Source organism: Tinamus guttatus, unplaced genomic scaffold (genome assembly GCF_059628265.1).
Source record: "Tinamus guttatus ecotype Peru unplaced genomic scaffold, ASM5962826v1 Tinamus_guttatus_pri_ptg000455l, whole genome shotgun sequence".
NCBI lineage: Eukaryota > Metazoa > Chordata > Aves > Tinamiformes > Tinamidae > Tinamus > Tinamus guttatus.
The window spans coordinates 86800-100069 of NW_028288989.1; the positions used below are offsets into that span (position 1 = coordinate 86800).

The window sequence follows — 13270 nt, forward strand, 5'->3', positions numbered from 1 at the left end:
ATCTTATGAATCTTCTTGCACTAGAAACATGGAGTACCAGAGACCTCAGACATAAGCAATGTCATTTATTGAAGCTTTAACAAAGAAGTCGTTATAGTTTGCTTTTTAAAAATTGAAATGTTAGAACAAGCAGTGAATGTGCCAAATAAACATTTTTCCTGAGCCACTTAAGAAGCTGATGTGTCTCAGTCTAATATGACAATGGAATGATATTATGCTTCTGGACTTAACTCTCTATTCACCTTTGAGAAGAGTGACCCATCTGGGTTTGGAACATAAATCCATCTTTACTTGAGGAGAGTGGTATCACGAGGAAGGAATCTTGCTAAATGGATGGGAGCAATGGCTGCAAATAATATTGGCATAGAGAACCTATTGGGCTGATGAGTGCAATGCAAAGACCTACCTATGCAAAATACTGCAGTGGCACCACTTTGTTGAAACAGTTTGTGCTATAGTCACAGTCTTTTCTGTAAAGTTTTAAACTGAACAAAAGTGACAACTATACTTCCCTGGGTAGTAAGATCATTTTGATTAATGTTCATGGTATCACTTATTCACTTTTCACAATTTCAAATGAAATGCAGTTCCCTGAAGAAAACAATGAAGCCAGAAATGGTTTTAGTCCACACTATCTGTAAGAAAGACCTGAAGCCACATCCCCCAGGCATTTTTCCTTCCTCTTGCTCTCTATTCTCTCAGTCTACTCCTTTCTCATTAGTCTACATGCCTGGTGGCCCACTTCTACTGTTCGCAGTGGATAGATGTTGCAGGTACCTCTGAGCACAGAAGATGCTCACTACAATGGTGAATCCAACATTGTCCTGCCCAAATCCTGAGACATCTCTGGGCACAACAAATGCATTTGCACTGTCCACCAATTTAGGTTGTCTGGCCATCACAGACCAGCTCAGACTTAGCTGTATGGCCTCTGCTCCACCTATTGGAGCCTGAGACCAAAACCTGGCCAGATACTTCCTGAATCAAATGGGACGCCTCTGCCCCATAACATAATTCGATATTACTAAGGTCCATGGGATAAGAACTGACCTGGTTTCTACTGCTCAGAGGGTTATTAACCATTCAGGGCTTCAGAAGGATGTGAGCAGACTGTAATACTTAAAAAGAAGTATTTTTTGGCATTGGCCAGCAACACCATAGATCTGTATTATGCTGTATGTGCATATAGGCTATGTATGTATACATGCATGCACATGCACCATTGTAAGCCACCCTCCACATCTAATAGCACCATATTTTTAACAGTGGATTTTAAATTTTATCAGCACCTATAACTGAGGTTACATTGCCATCTCAGAGGTTAACAAGTCTAACCTTACCATGCTGCATATCCTGAACTCCCAGATAATTAAACTGAAGTGAACCCTTAGCCAAAGGTCTGAAACCTGTCTATGAAAAAGGACAGTTAGACTTGTGGCCTTCATTAGATTAATACATTATAGCTAGGTCCAAACATTTCTATTAACTTTCATAAAAGTCTGTCTAGGAAAATTATTATTGTCAGTTTTAGCTCTGTATCCATAGTGACACTTATACTTACGACTATGTGTCTCACTCTAAATCACATAAAATGTGTCACTCCCCTGTATTACAACCTCAAATTGTCTGGTAGCTAGGGAGTAAATCTGAGCTTTTCAAAGAGCACAAAGGACCAACACATCCAACTCTGTTGGGTTTCAGTGGAATCTGAACATCAGACTCAGTCCAGCTCTTCTGAAATGCCCAGCTACGATTCCAAGGGTCCAGTCCGGTCTCCCTAAAGGTTGCTCTGCCATTTTCTTCAACAGCAAAACATATCTACAGTCTGGCTCATATTCTCCTAATGATTGAGGCCCAGAGCTAGGCAGATACTCCAGGTCCCAAATGCCTCTCCCAGATTTGCATCTCTGCTAGTAGGTACTGGTGTAGCTACAACTGCTCCATCTGTGAATTACAACCTACCTGGGTAATGGAGTAGATGTAAATAGCTTTGCTTTTACAGTACCATGAAATGCTGCTCCATGACCACTTAAAACGCATCTGGAATTCAATATTCCAGATTTGGAAGGGCTTTTAGGTTGGAGCAAGACATTTACAGCAGGAGAAGACTAGCCAGGACTGGATATTTCTGAGGTATCCTTTAGAGGTTCAGTCAAGTATTAAGTGAACAACTTTCCTTTTAAGAAAGACAGTGTTTAGATTTGGTCTAAATATCATGATCAGCTATAAAATTCCTCTTGTAAATTTAGATGACGAGGATGGAAGCGAGCACATAGTTTAGAGAACTGCCACTTCGCCGTGATTCCTTTAAAAAAAGTAAAAAATAAAAAAAAAAAAAAAAGAAGTGAGCAATCATTGAGGGGCCTGGACCAGAGCAGACACCACCCAGGGCAGCCCTGGGCCTGCCCAGCCAGTCGCCCTCACTGACTGCTCTTGGGCACTCGGTGCTGCCATTTCAAGAAGAACTGAAAAAAAAAAAAGAGAGAAGAAAGCACAAACTAAACATTCATAAAAAAAAAAAAAATTCTCAGCCTCTCTCCAGCCTCTATGCATACCTAAGAAGTACTAACTGTTGGCACATTTCAAGTTATGTTACAAATTTTGGACCAATTAAAGGAAAAATTTGGACTGAGGATAAGGGATGTATCTGGATTCCCAAATCCATTTACATTGGATGTTTCAAAAGAAAAAAAAGCATGAAACCTGTAAACACAAGCCCTGTTTAAATTAACTATATAAAAACAGCTAGTGCTGAGCAGGTTGGTTGTTAGTTTCTTGGCTTTGAGGCGATTTTCTTCTAGATTTAGGGTAATTTTGTTGCTTGATTGCTCGCTGATTCCAATATCTTGCTTTGTTTCGAACTCGGGGATGGCTACATGTGAGGCAGCACTGAGTCTGTATTGAAGGCACTGAGCACTTGCCGATGCCTCTCAGCCTCTGGCAGAATTGAGCCGACAGCTGGTCTTTACTGCAGGAAAGGCCTGTGGTGGAGAAGATGAGAAGAATTAGCTATATTTTGCTATTTTTTTTCCACATTTCCAGAATATTCAACTGCCTTAGTCTGGAAAGTCATGTCTGTTAAGGCTCATCTTTATGATGGCTTTCTCTTCTTTGGTATTATTTTTCAGCTTCATCTCCCTGATGTTCTGGCACTCCTAAGTGAAAAGATCCCATTAAACTTCACATGACCTCCTGCCTTGGAAAATACAGCACTTTTTATTATTGTTCAGCAAGCATTTACTTTTGCAGCAGACGTAACTGATCTCTGTTTTTCAGTTTAATGCTTCTGCTTTTAAGAACTGCCAGCAGGATTCCAGTAACAATGATGTGCGCCTGGTTCTCTGGCATTCCTGCACCCGTGCACCGGAGACGGCGCTGGCTGGGTGCTGCAGGGCAGTGCAGGACAAGCAGCGAGAGCACAAACAAGGCATGTGCACGTATACAGGCCAGCAAATGGTAAGATCTGTATTATGGTTCTGATAGGTCTATAGTAGCTTTAATAAAATTAAGTGTGTCAGGCCTAGTCAGTTGTCAGTCCTTCGGGAGGAGAAATGGTTGAAAAGGGTCATGGTTGAGGTTTGCAAAAACAGGAAGGTGTGTTAGCTGAATGCAGGGCTGCTGCTCAGCAAATCCTCAGCAACAGAAACTCAATGAAACCAATTCAATGAAAGTAGTAGAAAGCGAGGTTTAAACAGGTAAGAGCACTTCTTTACACAGCAGCCTGTGAACTGCTGGAACTTCCAGATAGAGAAGGTGATGGAAGCAGGCAGAATTGCAGGGTCAAAAAAAGGATCCAATATATTCATGGAAAAAGTTCCATAAACGTAAACTGAAAGAACTGGCTCTGGCTGCCTTTAACAGCCCTAACTCGACAGTCGAGGATGCTGGATGAACACAAGGGAAATGAATCACAGGAAGCAACTGAAGTTAGGGAGGAATGCATCCTCCCTAAGCAGCATCTCCTAATGCCTCTGCTGAGACAGAATACTGGGCTGCATGGACCATTGGCCTGCCCAGTGAGCATTTCTTATGCTTTATTGGCCTCTCAAGCTTTTATTCATACAAGCAGCTATTAACAAATCTGTGTAGGTGCTATTTATCTGAGCACATGCTGTCCTGAACATGAAAGGAACAGGAGATAAACAGCAATTCAACTCTAGGGCAAAATATGCACTAAAGATTTTTGAATAGTAGGATGGGTGACTCATAGTACACATGAGCATAGGCCAGGTCTGCACTGCCTGCAGGAGTCAACCTCTTGTCTTCCTGACTTGCTGGACCTACTCTGCTGACCTGACAGGAGGGAAGAATCCTCCTCCAAAAGGCCTGTGAAGGCCCCAGAAAGTCTCTGAACTGGTGCTGTGCTTACCATATAGTAATTTGGATACTGTTGGATACTGCAGTACACAGACTACAGAGCTTTTGGCTTTACCCCACTTAATAGTCAACATAAAAAGGGATAAATACACTAATTTGCAACCTTTTTCTCCTTCTCAGGAAGATGTATAGTGCTGAGAGAAAAGCTGTGTCTATGTTCACGGATCATCACAGTTAATTTTCATTGTATTTTCTGCTTTGCTTGCTTGTGCTCTCCTCCCAGAATTTGCAGTTTTTACTGGGGGAATCTGTCTTAAGAAATAGCATCCTCTTGGTCTTGGACTCCATCACTGTACAGTCCTATTCGATGGTTGTTGGGTTTCTACTCCAAAAACACTTGTCTACCTTCTTTCCAGGGGAAAAAAAAAAAAAAAAGCAGCCTCTGATACTTGCTACTGCCTTCTAACAGCAATATTTTCAGACATGCTTTGGGTCCTCCATGTCCTTTGTCAAAGCAAGCACAGCCTGCTGACTTGTGCACTCATAGCTGCAGTAACACAGCTGCACACAAGCAACCTCCACCCTGCCAAGAATTGGAGTTCCAAGGTTGCAGCATGTCCTTTTGCAACCCTTCTTTCACAGCCCAGAGCAGGCTGTGAGCTACCTAATAGGAGGTAACAGGTCCGGTGGGGAGGGAGAACGTGGCAACATGACCCTGCTGATAGCCTGGCTGAGCTGTAGCAGTTAGGCTAGCTTGCAACTCCTGAGCCCGCTGTAGTCCCAGCTCAAGTCAGCATGAGGCTTTTGCAGCACCTCAGCACAAGCGAGGAGCTCTTTGCAAACTGCTTGCCCAAGGTGTAGCACCATACCTGTGCCTTCCCCACACTCTTGCAGATTGCATCTCTGATGCTCCATTGGCTTGGGCTTATCTGCACACAGACGGTGATCTTCCGTTTCATTGCTGTCTATATTGAGGCACTTCACTGTTCTTTGCTGAATGCCTCCCCCACAAGAGACGGAGCACTGAAAGAGCATCATTTAACATAAATAAAAAAGTCTTTTTAATTAGAATTGTTTAACATGACAATATTTGAGCTGTATAACAATGGGAAGCCAAAAATACCATATGGTCATATCCAACAGCACAAGTGTACTGTGTGCACTGCATACCCAGCCAGACACCTCCATGGTGCCTCATGGCCAGGCTTGAGCCATATTATATATTGTGGTTCACAGTAAATAATAATAGTAGATAGCAGAAATGCAACATCTTGGCATATGTAGCCAGGGTGGAGGAACTACTTTCTCGAGAGGAGAAGGCAGAGCTGAAATGCAAATCCTACAACGTAAGAGCGCAGTAATCATAGAATCATAGAATCATAGAATGCTTAGGGTTGGAAGGGACCTCTAGAGATCATCTAGTCCAACCCCCCTGCACACTCAGGGTCACCTAGAGCACGTGGCACAGGACTGTGTCCAAGCGGGTTTTGAAGATCTCCAGAGAAGGAGACTCCACAACCTCTCTGGGCAGCCTGTTCCAGTGCTCTGTCACCCTCACTGTTAAGAATTTTTTCCTTAAGTTCCTATGGAATTTTTGATGTTTCAGTTTCCGGCCATTTCCTCTAGTCCTATCAGTGGCCACCACTGAAAAGAGACCATCACCGTCCTCTGCACTCCCTCCCTTGAGGTATTTATATACACTGATTAGATCCCCTCTCAGCCTTCTCTTCTCCAGGCTGAACAGGCCCAGCTCCCTCAGCCTCTCCTCATAGGGCAGATGTTCCAGGCCCCTGATCATCCTTGTAGCCCTGCGCTGGACTCTCTCCAGCAGCTCCACATCCCTCTTGTACTGTGGAGCCAAATCACTACTCCAAGCTGATAATTTTTCATTTCCTGCATCTTTTTTTTTTTACTGGCAGTCTTAAGCAAATCTTAAGAAGCCCAGTGAGATGATGTTTTTTGTTTGTTTGGTGATATTTATAATGTGGTTACCCTTTCCTTATGACAAGAAAACTACTGCCAGCTTGTTCTGGCCATATGGAGATGGCCATAGAGAGAACATTTTCACAACATGTTCCTGTATTATTCTGAAAATGCTGTTAATTCTTCAAACATCAAAGAGCTTCTGAGAATTTCAATGATTTTTACATTCTTATTCTTTTCAAATACATAGTAGCCAGTGAAATAAACACTTAAACAAATACAGAGTAATAACATTTTTAATTAATTGGAAATGCACACAGGAAAAAAAAGGAAAATGTTTGGAAAAGAACACAGACATCAACAAAAGAGTCTGTACCTGGAAAGGCTCAGTCAGGCTTGTCCTCTACAAATTCAGTCTTTTTCTCTCCCTCCCTAAAGATGCTCTGTCCTGTCATGCTCTCGAAGTGTTCCCTGGCTCAAAACCTAACAGAACATGACTGAATTTACTACTGAAGTAGCCTTTCTTGTAGAAAAATTGAAATGAATAAGGAAAGAGTGTCAATGATGATTTTTCCTTTTCTATTAAAGAGTATTTAAAAAACAAAAAACAAAACAAAACAATAAAATAGTTCTCCCTCCAACACTATATGATGCAGCAACTAAGAGTAAAAGCTCTATCAGTTGCAAGAACTGAGACCACCTGTCTCTGAAATGTTTGGTTGGTATTTTTAAAAATTTCTCATCACAGCTCCAGCTGAACATTAGAAACTAGACTTGCCAGAGGCACTGAAGTTCACAAACAAGCGAGGGATCTGCTTGATCCCTCCTTGCTTTAACTTGACCTTTAGCTCTTCAACTAATAGCACCAATTTAAATATGATCTAACATGACCAGCTCATGATTTCATGTAAGAATGGATTTAGCCGTCTACAGCTTTTGAAGCCTGTAGATACTAGCTGAATACCAGAAGCTAGCTATCCTGCTTAGTGCTGGTACATTCTCAGTCTGCCAAAAAAAAGAATAAAATAAGTAAACAAATGAGTCCTACCGGGCCCCAAGTCTGGTTAATCCACTGTGTACAAGGTTGCATGTTGCATGATGCAGTGGCATTAGGCCTTTCTGTCCAGTCGCAGTAGCCTTCTTCTGGGCAATAGACGTGACGCTTTTGCTGGCCACCACCACATGTTCTCGAACACTAACAAGAGAGGTGCACAGACCATCAGGGGGCCGGCTGGAAAGAGCAACACATTCCAGAAACACACAGTAAAGGCAGTAGGAAATGATCTTTGCTTTGTAATGTGGAATAACAGGTCACAAGAAGTGGGCTACTCTTTCACATGGTGTAGGAGATGTCCAGGCTAGGTTGCACACCAGGTCTAACAGTGCAAACGTGAAGATAAGCTCTGCACTGACACATTTATTTTGTCATTTGCTCAGATAAATACAAGAAAGCACCCGTTAATAGTCCAAAACACTATGGAAGAATCCATTCCTGCCAGTCATGGGACTGTCAGAATTGGTAATAGCAGCTGATGCAAGACCAGAGGTGGCAACAACTTCAACAAAAAATGAGTATGCACGTCTCAAGTCTGCAGGTTCAATCTGCAACATTTATAGGAGAGAGTAACAACATCTCATCATCTCATCTTTATAAGGCAGTTGTGGACACTAATATTCCCCCAATGCATTCAATTTATTATCTCCAGCATGTCCAAAAAAAAAAAAAAAAAGCATCACACAAACAGTGACCTAGATCCTTTTTAAGCATTCTTTTGTCCCTATTTTATCATCATTGATCAACTGAATATTATTATTGACTAGGTCTGCAGTCCAGCCTGCTTGAAATACACACAAGCTTTGGTACACTCATGTGCTGGAAGGGGCCAGAGATACTTAGGATAACACATTGCTGCTGTTCTCTCCACAGAATGGTAACCTTATTGACAGACACGGGATCAGAGCCGATTTCTGATAAATGTTCATTTCAGTCCAATTTTACCCAGTAACCTTAACATGACGACAACTACCAGGGATGGCCAGGAGCTTTCAGAAAATATCTTAAGTGGCAAAATATCAATGATATGGCATAATTTGGCCAGTCTTCTATTACTCAACCTTTACTGACTTATCTGACAGGAAATCTGTCCCCTGCACATAGGATAAAGGCTCCCATTTCTTATTTTAAGTGCCGTTTGTCAGTGACCAGTAAAGAAGCAATGTGTTCATCTGCTAAAATCAATGAGCATTACATCCATAAAGCAACAAGCAGTGTGGCACTTTCTCTAGAGCTCTTCTTAGAGGGAGCAGACATTAAAAGGGAACCATCATGCCGCATGTGCTAGCTGAAATAGACATGCGCCTGCAAGCCTAACAAAGTTTACTGGTCGAGATTTATGCCATAAAGTGACCCACAAATCAATTTTATCTCTGACCTAATTCTCTGGCCCCATAAAATTCCAGACCAAAAGTGTAAAGGAAAATCAGGCATCTAAGAAAATTCCAAATTGATCATAACAAGAAAGCAATGTAAAAATTGTCAGCCAAATGATTCATTCTGAATGAATCTCATATACTGATGTAGCAGGACACCCAAGACAAATCCACTTTATCTTCAAGGACGTTTGCTCCTCTGCTTCAGGGTGTGCTTATTTACAGTTCTGCATATCATGTGCGATGCTAGGAATAATCCTGCTGGGTCTTTATCTATAGTATATTTTTCTCTAAGTATACACAGGGATTGCAAAACCCGTGATTAGTAATAGCGTGTGCCTTCCTTTGAGGGACAGTATCAGACATAACCGGCACAGTTGTCTGACAGATAATTGCTCATTCCAAAAGCTTCTTTTAAAGGACAATACCTCATCCCAGGGCTCCACTTGCCACTGGAAGCAAGGCTCCATATTACAGCTAGTGCTGAGTTGTGGCTTATATCCAAGTAATTGGCAATGAAATGGCCTGAGAACTCGCTTCTCACGAACATCCACGCACTGAACATCTCGGATCTTGAAACCGCCGTTGCAGTTAGCAGAGCACTGTACATGAAACAGAAAGGGACACACAGTCAGGGACAGTCCTCTTCCCCAGTCTCAGAGGGGGATGATGGGCATGCGATTTTAACATCACGACTCACAGGCGTAATTTCCAGTTTGTCCTAGGAATAATTTGTTATTAAGCTTAAAAATTGTGTTTTTCGTCACTGCAAATCAGAACGCACCATATTAATATTTCCCTTTCTTCACTGGAACATCCATTAATAACAGATGCAGATTTAATTAACCAGCAATTTCCAAATATGTCATAGTAGAAAAAGTCATAATGCAATAAAAGTAAGAAAAGAAATATCACATATGGGAGCAAATATCCAGCCCTTCAGCTGTTCCTGCTGCAGGCAGGCAGAAAGAGGCATAGTGTTCAGCCAGGGAAGTTCAGCCAGAGAAGAGGCAGTCCATGGTAGCACATTGCTCAGGCTGGTGTAACTGCTTCTTTTCTCAGAAAATGAAGCCGAGTTACTGATGATACCACTGGGGCATCGGGGAACTCACCCCACAGCAGGAGTTGCCACCCTCATCTGCCCCATACCTTCATGGCAGCAGGAGCAGCAATTTGGCTTTTCATTCCTATCTTGCTTTCTCTGCCACCTGTTTGCCCTTCCACCCCCTCTCTCTGGGCACAGCAGGACCTCAGGGATGTGACACTCAGCAGCAATGCAGGGGCTGCAGGAAGACACGTCTCTTGTCTCTGTGTAGGAAGGAGCCACATCCTAGAAGGATGTAGTGTGGTGGTGATGGGGGTCATAGTCCTCATGAATGGAAACAGGGTGGGAAAAAAGTATAAACAACCTCACATCAGACTGGGGTGAGAAAACAACAAAGGAGAGAGCAGGGGAGACCTCATTCACAGTCTGTGAAATTATTCTTCTGCTTGGCACTACGGGACCCATTTTTCTGCCTAGCTCCTGCCCACCCAACTGAGCCCTCCCAGGCTCCTGTTCCTTCCCAGAGTTTGCTCCTGTGCCCCATCCAACAGTACCATCTTCTGCTCCTAAACACAAGAGCCTCTGACCTATCCTGCTGTGGGAGATATTAATTTGCTATCCCAAGGATAAATATACTTTATTTAAAATTTCTGTCTTCATCCAGTTCTGCCTACACCACCAAATATTATCAGACTAGCTTTGCTCTACCACCACGTTGCACAATAAAAACTGATGATGCTTGTCTCTACATAAATAATCACTCTTCAGCTCGGCATGGAAACTGAATATATTACTTGTTTTGGGCACTGACGGACGGACAGAAGAATCCGTGTTTTTGTACACAAATGTTTCTACATCAGTGGACATAAACAACAAAAAGAATCAGCTGCAAAAAAAATGAGTAGGTGCAATCCCAAAATGAGTTCAAATTATATTTGGCATTAAACTGAGATTGTAAGCTCCAGTCTAAAAGCAACAAAGACTCTTTCTTTAGGGGAGGAGAAGAGTGAGCCCAGAGTAAAGGAACAGAGAAATCGTCACTACACTGGTAGTGGATTATAACCATATTGCTGTGATAAAAATTATCACTTGCAAAAGCAAACAAAAATAGTCATTTTTATATATGAGATAATTAGATTTGTGTAGCTAAATTGCAGGAAAATAAGGGTGGCTAACATCAGAAATCTGTTACAGAAGGACTTTTGATGCAAAAAAGGATTCAACCAACACTATGAAATATTAGTTGCCTATATTATTGCATCTAGTTACTTTCTGTGAGACAACTATCTCACAGAAGTTAGTTGCAAGAGCAGTAATATTTATGAAGAAAAATTGAAAGCGAAATGCACCCCAGTGCAAAGGAACAGCAGAACATCTATTCATCATGTAAAATGAATTTTGAAAACTTAAATGTGGTTATGCGGTGACTTTGCCATGCCTGGACTTTCTACACAGGCACGTATTTCATGTTTAAATCACTTCTATGTCAAAGAGATCGGTAGCATAACAAAAGTTTTGTAACTATAACCTTTTTTGCAGTCTCTTCTGTGTATGAATCTACGCTTTAGACCAACGATAAAAACATTGTCCACAAAAGCAGTACATTTGGAAAGAGTAGAAGAGATCTTTCTTTTTCTTTATTACATCTATACAATTTCAATTATAATTTTGTATTTTTTTCCTTCCAAGTATTGAAAAATAACCCAAGATTGAAAGTCTCAATTCCGGATAATCTGAAGACAAAACATAACAAGTTACAAGAAGTTTGACCAAAGTCCTTTCAGATACGCACTGTCTTACAGTACCAAAAAAGAAATCAAACCCAATTCCCTGAGTCCCTACTATGGGCACTCTTGACCCAGCCTGTGTACATACCTGGGACTGATTAAAAGCCTAGCACCAACAGGCAATTTTCCTACTATGTTTTTCTTCAGCTTTTGCAGTGAAATTTGTAAGTTACAAGACAAATTCTCACTTGCTTACCAAAATTAGGATACGCTGCTAGAGGCAGAGGTACATATTTACACAGGCAAAACCAGTGCAAGCCACATGCAAATATGTACAGTTTCGTCTTATGATCTCCATAAAACAGGGACAGCAAACTCTGCTTTTAGCTCCAGGGGCAAGATTTAATGAGCATGACCCCCACACAGGAAGAACAGAATTTACAACAGATGCATTTCCATAAATAACTTAGCCAGGAAATTAGTAAATTAGAGCTGAATGGTCAACTGCGAATCACGTATGCTTTCAGGGAAGTGAATGAATAATTATTTTAAACATGAAGTATTTACATCTCTCTAGTCTTTGAAGTCAGTGAGCTTACTGCTCACGCAGGGCTCTGAATGAGGTTACCTTGCTCCAGTTTCCTGTTTTCCAGCTCGCGCAAGGGCGGAGATAACATCTTCTTGCAGGATCAGGCTTTTTGTTGTGCTGGCAGTCGGATACATCCCTACTGCTACACTCCACGTGTCTCCAGAACGTCCCCAGGCCACAGGTGGTTGAGCACTGCATGGTAGGAGAGAAAAGTCCAGCAGCAAATCTTAGCCAGTCTCTCTGGAAACAAGTCAGGTTTCAACACTAATATCTAGCGCGTTTGTAGATGTCCTAGGTTATCCAAGAGGCTTGCACAGACCCTCCAAAGAAGATTTCAAGTTTACCTAGATCCTCTTACTTAAGATTATGAAGGAGGACTTTTTTTTCCTAATGCACTGCACTTCGTCAGCAAATTTCTGCTTATGGAGACACTCTAAATCTATTATCATCTGTCCTGTGGCTTCCTTCTATGATCTTTAATTTTCAATTTGTTAGAGCAAAATATCAGTGCATCTAACCTTCATCACTTTTCCTTTGCTATTCCTAACACTGCTAATGACATAATCAACAAAATGAGTACAAGATATTGAAAACCTCAAATACACTGTGGCAGCTTTGGACTGTTTGAGGGAATCTCCTTCAGGAACAGCCAAGGAGGTGGTAGCAACAGAGCAGGGGTCTGACCTGCAGGCTGCACCAAAATGAAGCCGTCAGCAGGATCTTGGTGGGATCTAGCTGGGCTTTAACTCCATTGCCATGGGATACTCTAAGTCCTCTCATGCCATCCCATTTATCATGGCATTTCTACATTTTCATGAACTCGCAGCATTCCAGGTGGATCCAAGAGCAAGTAGGTATGGGAAAAGAGATCTTCCATATCATTCTCTATTGATATAGGCACACAGAGAAGCAGATCAGTGTAAGGAGGTTTCAAATTCTGGACCACAGACTTTACTTATTGCACTGTTTAAAAAGGATCATCAGGAAAAATGCCTGTTCAGTCCCTCTACAGATGAGGTAACTTGTTCAGATATCAGTCTCTCACTTCAGGAACCACATTTTAAAAACAAGAAACCCATTTAGATACAAAGAACTCTGTTTACGTGCAAAGAAATTTTACAACAAGGACATTAAACAAAACTATGTAAATTTTTAAAAAGCTCTTTCTGACTATATTCTGACGGATGTTAGGAGAGGGGGATGGCAGCCCCCACCTAGCCCTGACCCAGAGTAACTGCT

General features: G+C 41.8%; 1 protein-coding gene across 1 annotated transcript in view; it reads right to left on the reverse strand.

The window, feature by feature from the left end:
* Positions 1 to 1211: 1211 nt before the first annotated feature.
* ADAMTS12 (ADAM metallopeptidase with thrombospondin type 1 motif 12) overlaps positions 1212 to 13270 on the reverse strand; it is a 137299-nt gene continuing 125240 nt past the window's right edge. Inside the window, exons 20-25 of the mRNA XM_088532112.1 lie at positions 12071 to 12223; positions 9099 to 9272; positions 7289 to 7435; positions 5187 to 5340; positions 2704 to 2981; positions 1212 to 1406 (exon numbers count right to left, since the gene is read on the reverse strand). Coding sequence (XP_088388238.1) covers positions 2746 to 2981; positions 5187 to 5340; positions 7289 to 7435; positions 9099 to 9272; positions 12071 to 12223 — 864 coding nt within the window. The 3' untranslated portion in view covers positions 1212 to 1406; positions 2704 to 2745. The remainder of the gene's footprint in view (positions 1407 to 2703; positions 2982 to 5186; positions 5341 to 7288; positions 7436 to 9098; positions 9273 to 12070; positions 12224 to 13270) is intronic.